We start from the raw sequence: 22044 nt of genomic DNA on the forward strand, positions 1-22044 counted from the left end.
TTTTTTTAATAAAATTATTTAAATTATGCTTTTTTTTTGCTATTCTCAAACACCCGTAAGTTATCGACCGCCGCAATGCATTGCCTCGGAATGTATCTAATTATACCAAGTATTAGTCAATGAATTTTAATGAATTTTTAACGGTGATGTCTACACCACAGGAACTGCAGAGTGGTGGTGTGGGTTTGTCGGAGTTGTAGGAGTGGGTAAGTCGGGAGTGTCCAATGCGGAGTCGGGAAAGTATTCTCTGGTTACGGCTGGATTCTGGGTCGTTCGATGCTGCTGTGGTGTGTTTGATGAGGCAAAGTTTTGAGGTGTTGGTGTTTATCCAGGTGGCGTTCCATTTCTGCGCTATGGTATTTGTTGACCAATGGATGAGGTTTCGACGTGCTATGGGGTTGTCGGATTCTGGGGATCGGGATCTACCCTGGTTGGCTGGTCGGTCGGCTTTTTTTTCCGCGAATTCCTGAATGACCAGGAATCCAACAAAAGGCTATTTCCGGTGTTGTGGGAAGTTGGTCTAGTTGTTGGATGTGTGAGTCACGGACAACACCATGTTCTAGGGCTGCTAGTACACTGGCGCTGTCGGTGAAGATGACGTTAGACTTATCACTGCGAAGACTTTCGTCGGCGGCGATGAGCATGGCTATTGCTTCTGCAGAAAAATGGAAGTGTTATTAGGTAATTTAATGGCACTATTGTCGAAGGAGGAATGTATTCCGCATCCGACAGACTCGTGTAAAACAGAGCCGTCGGTGAAGATGTGGTAGTGGTGTTGATACTTGTTCCGGATGTGGCGTGTGAAGATTTGGTTGGCTATATGGCTGCTTTTTCCTGATTTTAGTTGGTGTTTAAGGTCCCAGTCTACTGTAGGTGTTTGTTGATTCTAGGGGTGCTGACCGCGCCTAGTGAGGTGGAGGACTTGTGGTAATTGTTGGTTGGTGAAGGTTTAGAATGCAGTGCTGGCTCTATTGGAGAGAGAGGTGGCTTGGATCCCTTTTTCTTGTAGTCTAGTTGCTGCTGCTACTATTTTGTTGGTGATGATGTGGTGTAGAGGAAGGAGGCCGCTTTCGTAGAAGAGTGAATCGGTGGGACTGGTGATGAATGCTCCGGTGGAAGATTTTATTGCGGTGTGGTAGAGCGGTGCTATTGTCTTCTCGAATGTTTCTCTCTTTCGGGAGACGATCTCGATGCCGTAGAGGAGTTTTGGGAGTAACCAGCTGTTGATGATTCGGATGAGTGTGTTGTGGGATGCTCGGTGCTTTCCAGTTCCGAGCATTTTGAAGAGGTTCAGCCGGCTTTTTGCTTCTTTCTTGATGCATGTGGAATGGGGAATGAAGGAAAGTCTTGTGTCGAATGTAACTCCTAAAATGTCTGTGCGTCGTGTGTTTGGTATGGGTGTGTTATTGAATGTGATATCTTTTTTGTAGTGTGGGAAAAAGTTATTGCAAATGTGTAGAATTTTGGATTTGGTGTGTGATATTTCATAACCTGTCCACCTGGCCCAATGCCTAACCTTGTCGACCCCTGCTTGCAGGAGTTTACGAGATTCTGCACAAGAGCTGGATGAAGAGGCTAGGGTGATATAGTCTGCATATACGAATGATTTAATTTGTGTAGGAATGTAACAAAATAAGGATTCAATGCTAATAAGGAAGAGGGTTGGTGAGAGAATGGCACCTTGTGGACGCCATTTTCGAGTGTGTATGGATTGGAGAGGTCGGTACCAATGAGGACTCGAAAGGTGCGGTCAGTAAGGAAGCTCTCGATGAAGTTTGTGAGGCGTCCACCGAGGTTCCATCTGGATAGCTGTTCTAGTATGGAGTGTCGCCAGGTACGGTCAAATGCTTTGGAAAGTCTCTTATTGCGAGGTCTATGTGGTAGTTATGTGTGTAGGCAGTTTCCAACACGTTATCTAGCTTGGCAAAGTACGTTTCCGTAACCATGGCGCACTGAAACCCGTGTTGATCAGAACTAAGAAGTTTTCTATCTTCTATTTCTTAAGTTAGTCTACGGTTAACCATGCGTTCTAGGACTTTCATTATACAGTTGAGAAGAGAAATGGGACGTTAGTGCTAGGTTTGTTAGGCTTAGGGATGGGAATGGTGAGGCTGGATTTCCATTCCTTAGGAACGTTACCTGTGGACCAGATGTCGTTATAAATATTGTGGAGTTTTTGTTTGGCTTGTGGGGGTAGGTTTTTAAGGAGAGTGTTTGACTTCAGGATTTCTTTTAGTTTATTTACCCTACGTTGTGTTTTACATAAATTTTGCTCTTCATGTGTCTATCTGACCTGAGCTCAAAACTGAAACTGATTCCTCCTGGCCCAGATCAACCGGTTTAACGAAAGCTAAATACCGATCAACCGTTTTAACGAAACTAGATACATATTCGTTCCGGGCGATCTGTCAAAACTAAACTATATTCAAAACAATCCGTTAACTCAATTCAAAACAAGTTGAAACCAAACATGGCGCCCACTCAAATTTTAGGTATAAATTTATCTCTCAATTGGCAATACACAAATCTTCGCGGTGGGTCGCGTATATACTCCTCTGCTAGTACGTACTTTTACAACTCGTACAACTTTGTCTGAGCCCTCGAAAATCTCTACTACCCTTCCTAAAGGCCACTCGCAAACTGGTGCATTATCCTCCTTTAAAATAACCATCAGTCCTTCCTTAATACGCTGACCAGTGGACACGCGTTGTCCGTAGTTATGCAGTTCTGTCACATATTTTTTATACCTTTTTCTTCTTTGGCCCGCTCTTAATGTTGAGCACGTCGTGCTGACATGGCCTGGTCACCAATACGTTTCCAGGAGACTCGATCCAGGGCTGCCGCTCTCCATCCTCTGCTGCACCCGATCTCCGACAGGTTCTGCTCAACCTGATCCAGCCAACGGGCTCGCTGCACTCCTCTGCGTCTCGTGTCGAACGGGTCGCCGACGAGGACCTTTTTGGTGGGGCACGAGTCCGGCATCCTCATGACGTGCCCCAACCAGCGTATCCTTCCGGCCTTCGCCACCGTCAGGATGTCAGGTTCCCCAAACAGCTCAGCAAGCTCGTGGTTCATTCTCCTCCTCCACCCGTCGTGCTCCAAGATACCGCCAAAGATCGTCCTTAGCACACGGCGTTCGAAAACACCGAGTGCATTGGCATCCTCTGTGAGCATGGTCCAAGACTCATGACCATAGAGGACAGCCGGCCGTATCAATGTACGGTATATTGTGCATTTCGTGCGTAGGAGAAGGTTTCTGGATCGTAGGAGTTTGTGGAGCCCGTAGTAGGCACGATTCTCCTGAAGAATGCGCCTTCGGATTTCGCTGCTTACGTTGTTGTCCGAAGCTATGATCGTACCGAGGTAGCAGAACTCCTCTACTACCTCGAGATCATCGCTGTCGACCGATACGCTGCTTCCCAGCATGGCCCTATTACGGTCAGAGCCTCCGGCAAGCAGGTACTTTGTCTTCGTCGCATTGATCAGCAATCCAATCCTTGAGGCTTCGCGCTTCAGTCTGGTGTACGCCTCGCACACCGCCGCAGATGTCCTTCCGATGATGTCGATGTCATCCGCAAAGCCAAGGAATTGGATGGAACGGGTGAAAATCGTGCCCCGTATATCGAAGCCCGCGCTTCTCATGACACCTTCCAGAGCGATGTTGAACAGCAGACAGGAGAGTCCGTCACCTTGCCTCAATCCCCGGTGAGACTCGAACGCATCCGACAGCATGCACGATACTCTCACCTTGCACTGCACCCTGTCCATGGTGGCCCTCAACAGCCGCACCAGCTTTCCCGGAAAGCCGTACCGCTGCATGGTGTTCCATAGCTGCATCCGATCTATGGTGTCGTAGGCCGTCTTAAAGTCGATGAACAGGTGGTGCGTGGGGATTTGGTGCTCTCGGCATTTTTGGAGGATCTGCCTGAGAGTAAAGATTTGGTCGGTCGTCGATTTTCCTCCAACAAAACCGGCTTGATAGCTCCCGACGAAATCTGAGGCAAGTGGGGCAAGTCTGCAGAAGAGAATTCGGGACAGGATCTTGTAGGCAGCGTTCAGGACTGTAATGGCACGGTAGTTCCCACAGTCCAGCCTGTCGCCCTTTTTGTAGACTGGGTGGATGATGCCCAGCCTCCATTCCTCCGGTAGTTCTTCCTGTTCCCAAACTTTCACGATCAGCTGGTGCATCCTGACGGCAAGCCTCTCCGGCCCCATCTTGAAGAGCTCGGTAGCTAGGCCATCGCTGCCTGCTGATTTGTTGTTCTTCAGCTGCTTGATGGCACTAGTTACCTCTTCCAAAGATGGCGTGGGCACCTCGTCACCTGCCACCAGACTGAAGTGCTGCTCGATTCTGCATTCCACCCCCAAATCTAGGTTTCCTGCCTGTGCTCCGTTAAGATGTCCGTCGAAGTGGCACTTCCACCTGTCGATCACCTCTCGTTCGTCCGCCAGAATACTCCCCTCTGCATCGCGGCATATTGTGGTGTTGCGGACATCACCACTACGCGCCGCGTTTAGCATCCTGTAGAACTTACGAGTTTCCCCCGACTGAGTAAGCCGCTCCATCTGCTGCTCTTCCGACTCCCCCAGAAGACGCTTCTTCTCCTGAAACAGTCGGGTCCGTAGAAATCGTCCTTATCGTCATCAGTGCTTCCAAGATGCGGACTGTGCACGTTGATCATACTAATGTTGAAGAAACGGCCACGTATCCTCAACCAGCACATTCTGTTGGTGATCGGCCACCACCCGATCACCCTCTTGCGCATCTCACCTAAGACGAGGAACGCCGTACCGAGCTCGTGCTTATCTCCACCACTCTGGTATATCATACAATCGCTGCGATACGGACGCTCCATCACTCCCTTCCGGCGCAACTCTTGAAGTGCTACTATTTCGAAGCCACGGGCCCTCACCTCGTCCGCGAGTATTCGGGTACTCCCAGCGGACGTGAGGGATCGGCAGTTCCATGTCCCGAGTTTCCAATCGTTAGTCCGTTTTCGTAGCGTAGGTCGGTCATCGTTTGGTCCAATCGGTATATTATATTGATGGCTGTTCGTTGCGGTAATACAGGGGGTGGCTTGCAAGGCCTCTCCCCCCGCCACCTGTCTCGTCGGTGGGCCGACGCACCCTAGCTGTTTAACGTCCCGTAGGATGCCAGGACAAGGGGGATGCCTGTTTGACCAGGCTATCCCCTCCCCTTCTCAAACTTAGCCAGCTTTTCCCACCTCCCAAGGGGTTGGGTTTCCCCGTATACCCAAGCTCGGCTATAGGATAGAGACTGTTACCGTTCTGTACGACGGGGACGTATTTGAGTAAGAGTAGGGGCAGGAGAGCCTATGTAACCTTAGAGAGGTGTCGGATCCTGTCTCGTACCGGAGGTGTATTGCTACACAACCGTCAACAGAACTTTATACCATCGCTTCCAATACAACTGTGACAGCTTCTGAAGCTGTTGAAATCTACGCAAAAAATACCCTGGTGTGAGCACATTCAACTCCGCTGGATCTTCAGAGAGCGGGGTCAGAGGTCTGCTATTCATCTGCGCTTCAATTTGAGTAAAAACTGTCATCATCTCAGGAAATGTTAGCTTCTGATTACTCAACACCTTCCGCATAATCCGCTTAGCATACTTAACAGCCGCTTCCCATAAACCGCCGAAGTTGGGAGCGTGTGGGTTAATGAAGTGCCAATCAACATTATTTTGTAAAGCTGCACTCCGGATAACCAGTTGATTAGCTGGATTCTTCAACATATCATACAACTCCTTTAGCTCATTGCTGGCGCCGCGAAAATTTAATCCATTATCTGAGTAGACCTTAGATGGTAAACTACGACGCGAGACAAAACGTCGGAACGCCGCCATGAATGCCTCTGTCGACAAATCCTCCACCAACTTCAAATGGACTGCTTTTACCGCAAAGCAAACAAAAACTGCCAAATAACACTTTTGGGCAGCTGCGCTTCGATGCACCGGCTTACGATAAAATGGTCCACCAAAGTGAACGCCTATCATCGCAAATGGTCTTGAAGGAGTAGCTCTTAGGGAAGGTAGTTGCTGTACTAAGGGAATGGGTGCCGCCTTAAAACACGTAACACTGCTTCTGCAAACCCCATTCACCACGCGTCTTCCATTCAACGGCCAATATTCTCGTCGCATAGCTGCCAAGGTTGCTCTCGGTCCTCCATGCATCGCTCGTAGATGATACATATGCGCAATCAGATTGGTCAGGTTTGCGTTACAGGGCAAGATTAACAGATGTTTTTCGGTATATGGAATAGCAAGTTGAGCCAAACGTCCACCAACACGTAATAATCCTTCTTCGTCCAAAAATGCTCCTAATTTCCTCAGCTTGGAACTTGGTGGGATGGCACGGCCATTAGATAGCTCTTTCACTTCGGCTGCAAAATTGTCTCGTTGCAACATTCTTACTAGCACTGCCTTAGCTGTCGCAATCTCTTCGATGGACAAGCAAATGTTTTCACATTTATGGCTTGACTGCTTGTAACGTTTAATGAATTTGAGACAATATCCCATCACTTTAACACATTTCCAAAATTTACTTATTAGTTCTCACTTTTCTCTCTCTGGAATACTTCTCAGACCATTCCTTCGGGTTTTTTTTGGCTAACCACCACTAGCACCCTTTGCTTTCTTTCAAGATCCACGTCTTTGGGAGGATGTGGTCAAAATTAAATTAAATTAAATTAGACGTGGGTCTTTTAATAGATACCATTTGTCCTCAGATTCTTTCAGCCAAGAAGGACCATGAAACCATAGCTTATTAACAAGCAATTCCTTCGGTAGGGCTCCTCGTGATACGACATCAGATGGATTCTCACTACCTTTCACATACAACCATCTGTAACCCTTACCGATCTCTTGGACCATCGATACTCTATTTGCAATAAAAGTTGCCCTGGTATACGAAGGGGAACGCAACCAATGCAAAACTATAGTAGAATCAGTCCACATAAATGTTTCCGCTTCCTCCAATTTTAAAGCCTTGCCAACACATCCTCTTAACCTGGTGGCCAATACTGCGCCACACAGCTCCAGCCTGGCAAGACTAATTTTCTTCAACGGTGCTGGTCTCGATTTCGCTGCAACGATTTCCACCTGAACGTTTCCACTGCTTTCCATTGATCGGATGTACACGCATGCCCCGTACGCTGCCTCAGAAGCGTCAGAAAAACAATGGAATTGGATATTAACTACTTCGCCGAGCACAGCATGTCTGTCAAACTTAATGTCCTTCAATATCGTTAGTTGATTTTGGAAATCGTTCCATTTGTGTTCCATTTGCTGCGGTATGGCTTCGTCCTAAGTATTTGTTGCTATCCATCCATAGTGCTTGCATCTGTATCTTAGCCCAAGACACTATCGGAGCGAGTCCTAAGGGATCAAACAATCTAGCCACCATAGAATATACACGCCTACGCGTCCATGATTCCTCGAAAACAGGAAACAGGAACTAGATTCGTTGAATAACTTGTCTGTTTCGGGTCGTCAAGCTATCCCCAGCGCTTTTACGTGCTCTTCAGCACCCAACTTCACCAGACGTGAGCTTGCCAAATCCTCCGATGGAACATTCTCCAAGATGTAAGCTGAATTTGAATTCCAGTTTTGAATGTGGAACCCACCCTTTTCCATAAATTGTATCAACTCAACCAAAAGGCACCATGCTTCTTCTTCGGTGTTGGCTCCTCCCAGGAAATCGTCCCCGTAGAAATCCTGCTCCAGCGCTTTCTTTGCTTTAGGGAAGCTATCTCCTTCGTCTATAGCCAACTGCTTCAACACGCGCGTTGCCAAAATCGACGATGGAGTCAAACCGAAAGTAACGCGCTGCAATTCGTATGTTTCTATGGGCACCGAAGAATTATCGCGCCATAGAATACGTTGGAAACGCGTATGCTCCTGATGTACCTTCACCTGGAAGTACATTTGCTTTATGTCTGCAACAACAGCAATGGTTTGCATTCGGAAACGCAATAAATGATCCAGCAATGTGGCCTGTATAACAGGACCCTTTAATAGAATGTCATTCAGCGAGACATTACTGGACGTCTTTGATGAACCATCAAATACTGGTCGTATTTTTGTCGTACTGCTCGAAACCTTAATCACCGGGTGATGGGGAAGGTAATAACATGGCTGCTGATCATCATCATTGACTTCCACCTTCTTCAGATAGCCTTTGTTTTCGTAATCGGCGATCACTGCGGCATAGTCATGTGCCAACGATGGATTTCTGTTGAATCGCCTTTCCAGCTGCAGAAATCTCTTAGTTGCATTTTCTTTCGATTTGCCTAAAACCCTTGCCTTGGGGTCTCCAAACTACGGCCCGCGGGCCGCATGCGGCCCTCGAGAGTCTCCAGTGCGGCCCGCGACGCTATTGCTAATATTACCATTGTAATGAAAATGTCAATTTTGGGAATGTTGTAATATTTCTTAACTATTCAATTTAATTACTGAAATAGTTAGCAATATTTAATAATAGAAATTGTGAAATAAAAATCCCCCGAGCGCAACATCTTTCTAAATTACCCGGAAGATACAGGGTTTTGCAATAGATAGAATCTGATGAGCGCAACTTAATGAATCGCGTAAGCTTATAAGATAAACTGGGAGATTGATAGTGAAACACAACACAATTTACTGAATTGCAAAAGCTGGATATGGAGTCGCGGGCACAATTTAGTGAATGTCAAATCCGGCCGGGCTGTTTCTATATCTGCCGGATTCAAGAGTTGAAATAGAATATTCAAAATTAATGTACGACATTTTAAACAAAGTTTGTTCAAATCATCCATTAAAACTTAGGTTTAATGATGTTAAATACTTGTGATTAATTTGCAACTTCATTTTGTATTTCAACACTTGAATCCGCCTGTACGTAAACATGCTAACCGAGTTGGCATTAACTAAATTGCGCATGCGATTCCATATCCAGTTTTTGCGATTAATTAAAGTTTGTAGTTTTTGTGTCTGATCTTGTCTGTTCGTGCGATTCAGTAAGTTGGATTCGCCATATCCTATCTAATGTAAAACCCTGTAATGTATAAGTGGCCCTCACGCTATCATAGTTTCAACCAATGCGGCCCGCGGACTGAAAAGTTTGGAGACCCCTGGCCTAAAAGATTCGCTTCACCGTGGTTAAAAGGTAATTTAACTACATACCTTCCTTGGTCGTCACGGCAAAAATATTGCGCAAAATGATCCTCACAATCCTTTTCCAGCTGTGAGTATGGATTTCCTTCTTGTACGTCCTCGATTGACCAGAAACGCTCCATGCAGTGGGCCAAGGTGTCCAATGAATCATCGATCGTTACCAGATGACATGCTGCTTGTCGCTTCTCGAGCAAACCCGCTTTCCCTGATGCAACCCATCCAAAAACAGTTTTAACAAAACTGGGGTGAACACCATTAGAAGGAACAATAGCGTAGTATGGCTGCAGGATGTTCACAAAATATTCCGCTCCCAGCAACAAGTCGATCGGTCCCTTTCTGTAAAACTTTGGATCTGCCAAAACCATATTTTTTGGCAGCTGGTCAACATCCATATTGATGCTACTACACGGTTGATTTTCTGTTATGTGATCGAGTACAACAAAATCAACCTCCTCCAAGAATGTTCGTCCGTTCGAAGCTACCAACGATTTCGCCAACTGGGTATTTTGTACGTCTACCTGCCCTATACCAGTTACTTTCATGTTTCCGGGTAATAATGAAAGCTTCAACCGCTGGCAGAGCTCTTTAGTCATTATGTTAATTTGTGACCCATTATCCAACAGGGCTCTAGCGCAAAACCATTTCCCGTTTCGACCCTTTATGCGCACTATTGCGGTTGACAGGATCACTTGTCCGGGTACACTCGATTTACGCACTAGTAAAGCAGCTAGCATACTGGTGGCTTCGGCCTTTTCTTCTGGAACTTCTATTTCGGTTGTTTCATTTCGATGCAGCAATGAGTTATGACGCCTTTGACACTTTACACACCGATCCTTCGAGAAACATTTAACAGCCCAAAGTCCGGATCCTAAGCAATTTAAGCACAACTTTTTTTCGTTAGCCACTTTGAGCCTATCGTCAACTTTCAGATCGATAAACGATTTGCAGTCTTTTATGCCATGTTGTTTAGCGAAATGAACACATTTAACACCCTCTGTTAATGCCAAGTTTGAAACGCGGCGTTCAGGCTTCTTAACATTGCTCAAACTATGCAGATCGGCTTCTCTTGCATCCAACACACGTGTTTCCGCACGAAGAAAATCTAGCAAAGCACTCACTGTACAATTCCTATCTCTCTCTACAAACCGTTCCCATTTTATCTGTGTATCATCGTCCAGCTTCGACAGTAACAATTGTGACAAAAGCATGCCCCAACCACTAGTGTTTTCACCTAGCTGATCCAAAAACTTGGTGTTTCGCTAAAAAGCAACTATTACGTTGTGTATTTCCTTCGTTCCTCGAACTTTCATCTTTGGCATGCTTAAAAGATCATTTACATATCGTTTCTTCAACAAATACTCATTCGCGTATCTGCTTGTGAGCGCGTTCCATGCTGCGTCTTATGCTGAACCACAAGTTGGAAAAGAATCAACTACGCGCAATGCTTCTCCTTTGAGTGCACGCTTCAAATACATAATCTTTTGTGAGTCCGAGATAGTTTTGTTTTCGTGCACTGTGGTTACATACATACTGTGGAATGGCAACCATTCCTCGAACTTTCCCGAAAATTCAGGTATCCCTAGGCGCGGTACCTTAACATTTTTGTCATCCTTTACAATGTCCGTTACTGACCGAGGTTTATTGAAAGCGCGCTTCAGAATTTCCTCGAACTCCGCGATTAACACCGTACACCGCTCGTCGAACTCGTCTAAAAGATCTTCGCTTTCACTCACTCCGTCTTCGAGCGAACGTATCACTCGGCTCAGTTCTTGGAAATCATTCCAACACGTTTTTACACGCTGCAGCCTTACATGTACGAATTTGGCGTCACTTTCCAAGTAATTTTCCAAAAAATTCTCCTGACGCTTCAAACACCGCGCTATCACATCACGCTCTGCTATCTTCGTGTCTAACATTTTCTTAACACTTTGAAATGCTCCCGATTTCGAATTTTCCGCCGAGTCATTTCGAAACTTTTGCTTCAGTAACCCCTCCGGGCTATGCTGAGGTCCTTTTAACGCTGGCAACGTATCGATGACCGTCGTTGTCAGGCTCTCCTCCGAGAAACCCGCGAACAATCCTTCCTCCATCTCCTCCGAGTCTAGAGGAGTTGCCATATCGCTTCGCGTTCACTAAACCAAGAGGCCAGAAACAAAAACTTCCCAAATCCTGGTCACAGTGCACCAAATGTTGAGTTTCAGAATTTCTTTTAGTTTATTTTCCCCTACGTTGTGTTTTTACAAAAAGTTTTCTCTTAATTTCATGTGTCTATCTGGCCTGAGCTCAAAACCGAAACTGATTCCTCCTGGTCCGGATCAACCGGTTTAACGAAAACTAAATACCGATCAACCGTTTTAACGAAAACTAGTTACAGATCCGTTCCGGACGATCTGTCAAACTACACTGTTCAAAAACAATCCGTTAACTCAAATTTAAAAGATTGAAACCAAACAGTCACTATTGTGGGTATCGTTACTGGTTTGGATTTGGAATTGAGGTGCAATGGAGAATGAGATGGTGCAGTGGTCAATGATGTTTGATTTGGTTGAAGGACTTGAAGGTCGAAGGATTAAAAAATTTGCCAATGTTGTTCCCACTATTGTTCGTTATGGAACAGCCCCAGGAGCAATGTTGTGCGTTTAGGTCACCAAGGATAATGAGAGGATTGGGTAATTGGTGTATTAGTTGGGTAAGTTCGCTATTTATCATCGGAATTGTGAGAGTATGTGGTAGATAGAGACAAAGAACAGTGGCTGGAAGAGGAGATTCAATTTTAACGGCTATTGCAGATAGTGTGGTTGTAAGATTGATTCTTTTAGAAGATATGTTTTTGAGAGTTCCAATGCACACGCTATGGTGAGAGTTGGATGGACATGGATTAAAAAACCAGTTGTATTTATTAAATGGAGTGCTATTGAGAGAAGGTATTGTGATAGTTTCCTGTAGAGTTATAATACTGAGGTTATGGCGGATTAATAATAATCTAAGTTCTTCTACGTTAGTTCTCATGCTTCTGATGTTCCAAGTGTTTACGATTTGCACGTCATACACTGTTTGTTTTTGTTGTGACGTTGTTTTGTTGACTGTCCGCGCAGCTGTTTTAATGTATATAGATTATTTTCACTGGGGCAGCGTTAGCTTAATTTTGGCTGCGTTAGGGCTACGGCCATTTCGGATGCGTAAAAATTACACCATTGTATAAACAACCACGAAATAGAGCAGCACGTACGCCGAACGGCCAACCCGGAACAATCATTTGAACATTTCACCGGTTTTGAAAGAAACACTAAAACACAACGTAGGGATCGATCGCGAACACCAAGAAAGTGCGAAAATGGGATTTTGAATGTTGCTTATTGTTTGTGTGTTGAAAAGGATAAAAGGGAAGATGGTAACGAAAGTATGGGATTAATTGGAAGCTGATGTTGGGAGTGTTGTGTGTGTATTAACTGGGTTTTACTTTTTCTTGCTGCGGATTGGAGGGGGATTTTGGTCGGGGGATGGATTTGATAAATCGCAGCCAATCGATTTAGTAATAAGGGCGAAACACTATTACTCATTCTTCCCTAGTGCTGCGAGAGTGCACTTAGGCCCGGAATTTTCTTCACTGGCCGATAGCGCGTTTGGTTGGATTGTAGTGGGTTCGGCAACCTTACATTACCCTGTCAATACACAGACAACAATTTCCAACGCTGTGTGTCTGATGTCGCTAGAAGAAAGCATCGAAAGATTTTGGAAGATCGAATCGCTAGTAATGAAGGATGGATACTCGCCTGAAGAACGAAGATGTGAGCAGCTTTTTCAGTCAACCTCGACGAGAGACAAGCATGGGCGTTACATAGTACGTTTGCCGCGTCATCCTGATTTTGGAGTACGTTTAGGTATGTCCAAAATAAGTGCAAAGCGTCGGTTTGAGCTGCTAGAGAAACGATTTGCTAGAAATATGAAGTTAAAGGAAGAATACCTGGCATTCATGAAGGAGTATCTCGAGTTGGGGCACATGAGGTCGGTACAAGATGAAGCTCTGGAACCTTCTGAAGCGTATTATTTGACTCATCATCCTGTTTTCAAGGAGTCCAGTACCACTACGAAGATTCGAGTCATTTTCGATGGCTCCTCAAAAACCACAAGCGGATATTTCTTAAAGGAGTCGCTCTGTGTCGGCCCTGTAGTGCAAGACGATCTACTAGGCCAAGTTAATGAGTTGAATACCGTTACTTATGGGCTTACACCGTCATCGTTCCTTGCTACGCGCGCATTGATTCAATTGGCGGATGATGAGGGTGATGCCTACTCACGAGCGGGTACGGCATTGTGAAGGAACTTTTACGTCGACGATTTCATCGGAGGAGCGCATGATGATTATGCAGGAAATATGGATGACCTTGTGTGATTGGGATGATTCCTTGCCAGAAGACATTGTTGGCAAGTGGAAGCAGTTGCAACTAGAGATCCCTTATCTTTCACTATATCGTATGGAAAGATACGTATTGACTCCGGATGCACGGAGGATTGAGTTGCACACCTTTTCTGGTGCTTCATCTGCTGCTTATGGCGCATGCACATACGTTCGTTGTGAGGAACTGGAACGAGTGCGCGTTATGCTTCTCGCTTCCAAGAGTAAGGTAGCACCATTAAAGCAATCATCGATTGTCAGGGTAGAGTTATGCGCTTGCGTTCTTGCATCTAATTTTCATCACCGCATTAAAAGTGCTATTGACACGAACGTCGATGCATCTTGGTTTTGGACAGATTCAGCCATCTGCACAGCTTGGATTAAAGCTCCACCCAACACGTGGAAAACGTTTGCAGCTAACCGTGTGGCAGAGATCCAGCATTTTACTCATGATGCGAAATGGAGACACATAGCTGGAGTAAAAAATCCCGCCGATCTGGTGTCACGTGGGATGGAGGTGTTGGAGTTCAACAAAATTACAGCATGGAGGCACGGACCATCATGGTTGGAGAACTTGGAAGATGACTGGCCTGTGTCCAATTCATCGGAGCATCATGAGGCTCAAACGGAGAGGAAGGTTTTAACATCAGCTATTATAATATGTCCCAACGAGCTGTTCCTGCGATGGTCAACCTACAGTCATCTGATAAACATCGTGTGTTATTGCAGGCGATTCATTGCCTAGCTCCCCCGTTTACGTCATATAAGAGGAGAACGATGTTTGCCAGGCAGCGAAACGGGTACGGAGGTCAGATATACGGTACATCGTATAGTGTTTAGTATTCGTGAACGAGCAGCGGCTGAGAATGCTTTGATACGGCTAGCCCAGCGTGTGTCCTTTATGGAGGAATTTCGCGATCTGCAAGAGGAAAAGGAGATAAGAAGGCAGTCACCATTGAGAAGACTTACCCCATTTCTGGATGAGAAGGGCATCATCCGGGTTGGCGGGCGATTGAAATTATCTCAGCTGCCTTATCAGTCGAAGCACCCTGCATTACTACCAAAAGGACATCCATTAGCGCGGTTGATTGCAGAGAGCTACCATAAGATGTTGCTCCATGGGGGAGGACGTTTGTTGTTGTCGGCCATAAGAGAGAGGTTTTGGCCATTGAACGGGAGAGTATTGGTGAAAAGCGTGGTGAGGAATTGCATAAGCTGCATACGTTACCACCCTACTGCAGCGGAGCAGCATACTGGTCAGCTGCCTACAGCAAGGCTTGTGCCCAGTCGACCATTTGCTACCATCGGAGTGGATTATGTAGGCCCGTTGTACCTGTAGCCTGCTCATCGCCGTGCAGCATCATTGAAAGCATACCTATGTGTCTTCGTGTGCTTTGCTACCAAGGCGGTGCACCTCGAACTGGTGGGAGATCTCTCAACCGAGGGATTTTTGCGGAGCTTTTTACTAGATTGACGAATGAGGATGCCCAGTGTACCATAGCAGAATCGTGCGCGGAACAAGGCATAGCTTGGCATATGATTCCACCGAGAGCTCCCCATTTTGGCGGCCTTTTTGAAGCTGCGGTAAAAACTGCTAAGCGTCATTTGTTTCGACACCTGGGTAACACTCGACTATCATTCGAAGGCTTGACACAGTGCTACATCAAATAGAGGCAGCCATGAACTCTCGTCCACTGCTACCATTCTCTGACGATCCTAACGATTTAGCCGCACAGTTAGTGCGTCGCATTTTTTGATTGGCTCCTCGATGATGAATCAAGAAGATTAGATAGCTAGAGCACATATCGATAGACTAGTAGTTCGCGAGCGTTCGAATCGAACGTTTTTTCTGCGCAGCGAGTTTTTGTATTTTCGTCACCACGCCTTTTTTGACAGTTTGTGCAGAGATTAGTATGTGTGTTGATGTTACATCAAGGCGAGGAGTATGTTTACGCTTTGCACGTCACACACTGTTTGTTTTGTTGTGACGTTTTTTTGTTGACTGTCCGCACACCTGTTTAATGTATGAATATTTTCACTGGGGCAGCGTTACCTTAATTTTGGCTGCGTTAGTGCTACGGCCATTTCAGATGCGTGAATTACCACCGTTGTACAACCAACCACCAAATAGAGCGACACGTACGCCGAACGGCCAACCCGGAACAATCGTTTATACATTTCACTGGTTTTGAAAGAAACACTAAAACACAACGTAGGGATCGATCGCGAACAGGTTTAATTGTTTAAATCCCATCGAATTATAGAAAAAAACAGTTTTTGTATTTCAATCATTGAGATTTTTCACGGTGCAATCAATTTCAGAATTCCCTGACTATTCTGAAAGTGAAACGGTACAATTCAAATTTTTCTCCCGAGCGAAACGGTAATGTTGAACCGCTTCGCCAATTTGACAGTTTTTCGCTCCACGGAAAATTTCAAGAATAGTTCACGGTGAAATTTAATGGTCAGCGGGGAATGATGAGGAAATGTATTAAATGAAATTTTTTGTGAGTCTATATTATTATATATTGCTAACAGTTGGGGAATAAAATTTTCCATCTTTTGGTATGCGATACATAATATTGGCGCAAGACATTCGTGAGATATCCTCAAAAAAAAACAAAATTTCACATTCACTTTCACTCGATCTCTAAATAGGCCTTAAATGGGCCTTTAGAGTATGATTCCGGCCTAAGAAGATATCGACTACTATGAGACAATTGTCTATGAAAGCAGCGAAGATCGAGAATCAATTGACGACGCATCATCTGGCGTTATTAAGCCAGCCGTAGACGTGACATTTTTTTCTGCCGAGATGTTTGACGTCTATCGTCTTCCATTGTTCTCTCGTCGGCGGCTCGTAACCCAAATGGGGATATCTGCTGGGATGTTGGTGTCAGATCGGCAATCGCAAAAGTTATACCTGTAGTGTTAAGGACTTGATGCATGTTCAATGAGAAGGTAATTCGCGGATTTGAATTTCCGTCGTTATAATTCCGAAACTGATAATGATTTAAATTTTTATTATAACTTATAACTTATAACTTACTCTGAATATGAATGCCAGGGATTCATGTGAATCGACTGTAGCCAAAAACCGAAGCGCGATAGCGAGCCGTTGCTTAGAGGATTTTGCTTTGCGCATCTTTGTATTAGAGCATATTGCTTTGCGCATCCGCAAGCAAAGGAGCGTCCAGACTGTAGACCATAACAGATATACATAACAACATTTTGTTATGTTATACTTGTTATGCGCAACAAAAACAGAATAGCGAAATGTTGAATCCGTACCATAACATATGCTCGAATTTGCCACATTCGAGTTGTTTTGCAGTGGAAGCAAGTTTTAAACATTGGCGATTCAAATAAGAACTGAATTAAACTTTTTTTTCATGGTCTGGGTGTGGGAAAGATATATTTTAGCAATAAATAGAAACTTGTTATGCTATGCAAGAGATTTTGCGTCCACACTTGTTGCGGTCCGTTCAGTGTTGCCAAATCATTAAAAAACTTGTTGTATCCTCTTTGACAATTTTCGGCTCGACCAATGATAAAACATGGTAAAACTCCTCGCGATTCAGTCGGAAGAAATCGTTATAACGGTTGTTCGGTCCTTCTCCATCAATAGCCTGGAACAACCGGCCCCACACAAGATCCCTTTCCAGAAAAAGGTCCGTCATCCAGCAGCGCCGTTCTGCATTCTGCTCCTCTTCCTCCTCCTCCTCTTCTATTAATAATTGCACTAATCTTGCAGCTTCTGCCGCTGCAGTATGAACAGTTGCATTGAATGCCATTTTAGTTAAAAATTTTTCACGAAAACAGAACGGCACAACAAACACAGGCCACAACTTGAAGAATATTGATCACAATCATAAACACAACAAACCCTCATTTGACATGTACAACTGCAGCGATTGACAGCAACATCTGCGCTACCACAGAAGCCCTCCCAAACGTGAGCTATTTATCCAAGGTCATTGCCGGTCGCCATTGCAGAAAAAACAAAAGAAATTTGTAGACGTCAAACATCTCGGCAGATAAATATGTCACGTCTACGGGTAGCTGTACGCTAGCACATGGGATCTATTTGTCAATCGCCCTGCCAGAGCACTGTTTGGTAGATAGACGACATAATTGCTTGACAAAAGTGCCAGGTTGAATAATCCTATTGTAAAAAAAAGGAATCAAAAAAGATTTAATTAGGAACGCTCACGCGAACCAAAAAATTAGTCCCTTTATTCTTTCTCGTATTTTACATGTGAATGACGTTCGAGTTCGTCTTCGCCGATTATATAAGGTCGCTCTCTCTCTCCAAATTTACTAAACTCACCACGATTCTCACTCATGCCGATCGCAAACCCGACGACTGTCAAGGTTCATATACCTAAGGTCACCTCCACACGGACCGCTTTCAAATCTCCGCGCCTAACTGTCAAACAGGCGCTCCGCGAAAGGCGCTGCCGCGGAAACGCAGCATTGTACAAAACGAACAACTCTGCGGAACAGCAAGCGCGGAAGATTTGACAACAAAAACTGTTTCACTTATGCCTTTTCATTACTCAATTTATTCTGGATGTAAATGATACAGTTTTGCTTGGTAGCAACTTTGCATTCACCAATAGCGTTAACAAGATAAACCGTTCCCAACGGACATTCTCTATTATACTTCATTAGTTATTATCATTACTTCCAATTCAAGCGCAAAATTTTGTGTGAATGTACAATGAGAAAAACATAAAAATGTTTAATTTTAATCGGACAGAGAAACACCGTTGCAATTCAAATGGTCGGTGTACCTTTTCTGAGGGATTTTGCAGGTTGTCAAACGCACCCTCCCCTGTCAAACGCACCTTCTAGTTTTTCGTCTTTTTACTTGTCAGAATACTCTACATTCCACCACCTTGTCTCCTTCAATAGCCTTGTCCTGGTCGATCAATCGACATAAGGAGCCGCAATGACAGCGACGGTCGGTGTAAACATGTTTTTTACAACACCTATTAAAAGCCGTTTTTTATTAACAAGAACAATGCTTGTTACTTTTTAATATTATATGTTAAAGCTATTTATAAATGTTCTTTATCTTCTTTATTTCTTTTCAGGGATCAAGCCATGATGGAATACTGAATTCTACCGTACAATCATCCAACGTAAATGATCACTTGATAGTGCACCCATCTGTAATTTTGTGCATGGTGAAATTGCTTCCGGCAATTGAAGAACAATATGCTTCACATGACAATAATCAAACGATAACCTGGAAAGCCTTTACCGAAAGAGCAATAGCCTTGCAGTATTTTATATCAGATGTTATAAAGTCTTGTGTACGTAGTGAGCGCAATCAGCAAATTATGAGCGACAGTGGATTAAACCAGTGCATTGTTCGATTTTGTAAAGAGGCTTTGATCGATGAACAGCACCCACTACACGTGTCATTACAGTACATTTTTGAACGGTTAGCCGTACAAGCGCTTATGCCAAACGAACTGCGGACATTCCTTCGTTTAGGTCTTAAGTTTTCGAACGAAAATGATAGTTGCATTTCTGATGATTTCATACCGCCTGTGCCGTTAACCCGGTTAAAGACATTGGTTTCAATCACGACGCCGCGTGATTTTAGACATCAATGTTCATTTACAATGCCGCCATTCATTGAGATGGATATGTCAACAGAAGGCTTCGCATGTATATTTTTACCGAATATTGCACCAAGGCCTTTAAACGCAGAATATCCATCTATGACACAACACCTGCATAGTTCGGTTACGGCGGGACTAACTGGTAACGGGATTGGGATTACTAGTAATATTGGATCATTTTCCGGTTTCCAAAACAGTACTTATAGAAATACAAACAACAATGGCCCACAAATGGAATTTAGCGCTGGCGGCGGCATTGGATCGGGAAATAGAACATTCCCATCGAACAACGGATTAACATTTAGTACATGGTTTTGTGTTGAACGATACCCGTGCGCACACTTAGCCGATGGCAACCCACTCAGACTGTTTCATATTGTGCGATCAGTTGATGAGTCTAATGAAGAGGCGACGATCGTGTTTAGCATTTTAATTTTACCTAGTGATAAATCGCTGTCTGTTGCTACTCAGGAATTTCCATTTAAACGAGGTAAGTGTTTGTTGTTAAATGAATCAAAATTTGTGTGGTTTGGGTGTTAATTGTTTGAAGTACTATTATTTAAAGTTAATTAACTTTAAGTAAATCTTTTCATGTATTTTTTTAAAATAATATCGGATTTCATTTTTTTTTATTAAAACAACCTGTCTGTTATTGGCCGGAATCATAACCCTGTCGGCCAGATTGTACGAATAGGCGAGCTGTCAAACCGATGCAGCCTATGCTACCCTTGTGTAGATATGTGCGTGTCCGCGAGCGTGTGTGTCACCTAGCTCGTCATCTTTGCTTTGTGTGGTTTTGTACCTAGTGTTGTTTGGCGTCAGTGGTGCCTCTACGGTTGTGCCAAGTAGTTGCAGATTGTGAAAAGTTTATCAAGGAATGGAGATCAACTGAACATAGATTGTACAACGAATATGCACCAACAAGTAAGTACTTATCACATATATTAGCTGGAACTGTTGAGAAAGTCATAATTTCTATTAAACATGTATCATAACTACATTTCCAGGTGATACAGAAGAGAGCTCTGCTGCAGGAACCAGCACCAACCGCAGGAAGGCTATATCGACATTATTGACGAATATCGAGACCAAGGAAAATTCAACACGGATCCTGGAAAAAGATGATTCTGCTGCGATGATCATTCCGGTGGGCATCATTCTGATCATTCTGGAGGCTCCGGTCGTATGTTCCAGTTCCGTTTGAAAAGCGTCGCTAGACCTTTTTTGAATATTGTGCGGTAATGTATTGTAATGTGAAAACTTTCAAGAGAAATAAAATAATGTTGCAAAAAAAAAAACAAACTATTTTTATTAATATTTAATAACCTAGAGAAATAATAATTATTATGAACCTTGGGAGAAGCATCAGAGCTGTCAATTTGAATTGTACTTGTAGCCAGCGTACCTTGGAAGACCGCTAGGTGTAGATGCACGGTTACAGCTCGCCATACAAATGACAAGCCAAGTTAAGCCTAGGACAGAAGGATTAGATTGGTTTCCCATTGAAAGCAACTAACCCAAGTTCGACAAATGTAAAAAAAAGAATTTTGCTAGCTGGTCTGAGCCAGGTTAGGCCATGTTTCCCGTGTGCGAAAAATGTAAACAATTTTTTTTAACGAAAACATCTGAAAAAGGGATTATTTTAATAATCAGACATGTATATTATTTCAAATGAATGGAAATTAAAATTAAATTTCTAAACTTTAATCGAGTTTTCTCAAATTGTAGTTTCACATAAATGATCCCTTATGTCATTCTTTATGTCAAAATGCTGTGTTCTTTACGAATATGTACAGAATGATACAGCCCGGTATCTGAATAATTTGCCAGATACTGCCAAAAGCTTAAGCTTTCTAACTTAGATTATGATCAGCGCCATTATTAGTAGGCCTTTACGGCGAATACCAGTTTCGAACGATGAAGAATCTTTCGTCGTCGCTGTCAGCTAGTGGTAACTGACCACGCATTTTTTGAATAACGTACTATTGAGTAATGTGCTCTGAATAGGAATAGCAAATAGGAATGAAAGGTATAAGATGAAAAAGATAGGTAATGGAAAGGGACCCAATGTAGCATCTACGAGTGCATCAAATATTAAATTATGGATATATGTCACAATTAATCAAGAGGAATTAAACCAAGAGTTTATAGATATTGAAAATAAAAATTTGTAATTCTTTCGTGGCGGAAGAGCGGTCAGGACGGTCGAATGTTTAAGAAGTTTAGAAAAAAATAATATGACTTCTATTCTTGTTACGTATTTTTATGATTTTACGTGTGTTTCACGCCTGTTCTCGATCCACTTCTGACCATGTAACATTTCGTTAATTTATTTGCTCCTGCGTACAACCGTACGCTTCCAGCGTCACAAGTGTCTGTCTATTTTCCTGGCATGTGAACCCTGACGCCTGTGCTGTTAGACAAGCACACATTATTACAGTTGTGCTGTCCATCTTAAACACTGATTGATGAGGCAAATAATATCCTTGCTCATCGTTTTCCTCTGTTTCGCTTAACTAAGTCATGTTCCCTAATTCCACATATTCGTTCATGGATTCTACATATGCACGCTTAGTATCGGGCTATCGTTTGAATTTATTCTTTAATGAGTTGAATCTGCGCAACGCAATTCTATGCGAATCTCCCAACTGTGGGGTTTCTTTGCATGGTAACCGAAACACAAATCTGCCACTCGCGTTTCTCGTTGTAGTCTTTTTGAAGTGTTCTTCACATTCCAACTCTTCTACACTAAACACATTGTTTCTGCATAGCACATTGATGCACATATCAACGAAGATTCAATTTCCGCAGGGTTGAACGTCCCTCAGACGGTGAGTGGTGAG

At 43.8% G+C, this 22044-nt stretch overlaps 1 protein-coding gene across 1 annotated transcript in view; it reads left to right on the top strand.

The window, feature by feature from the left end:
* Positions 1-22044, top strand: part of LOC128712623 (WD repeat and FYVE domain-containing protein 3) — a 325442-nt gene that overhangs the window by 136742 nt on the left and 166656 nt on the right. The window contains exon 15 of the mRNA XM_053807511.1: positions 18665-19691. Coding sequence (XP_053663486.1) covers positions 18665-19691 — 1027 coding nt within the window. The remainder of the gene's footprint in view (positions 1-18664; positions 19692-22044) is intronic.

The sequence above is a fragment of the Anopheles marshallii genome, chromosome 3, assembly GCF_943734725.1.
Source record: "Anopheles marshallii chromosome 3, idAnoMarsDA_429_01, whole genome shotgun sequence".
In the NCBI taxonomy this organism is placed as follows: domain Eukaryota; kingdom Metazoa; phylum Arthropoda; class Insecta; order Diptera; family Culicidae; genus Anopheles; species Anopheles marshallii.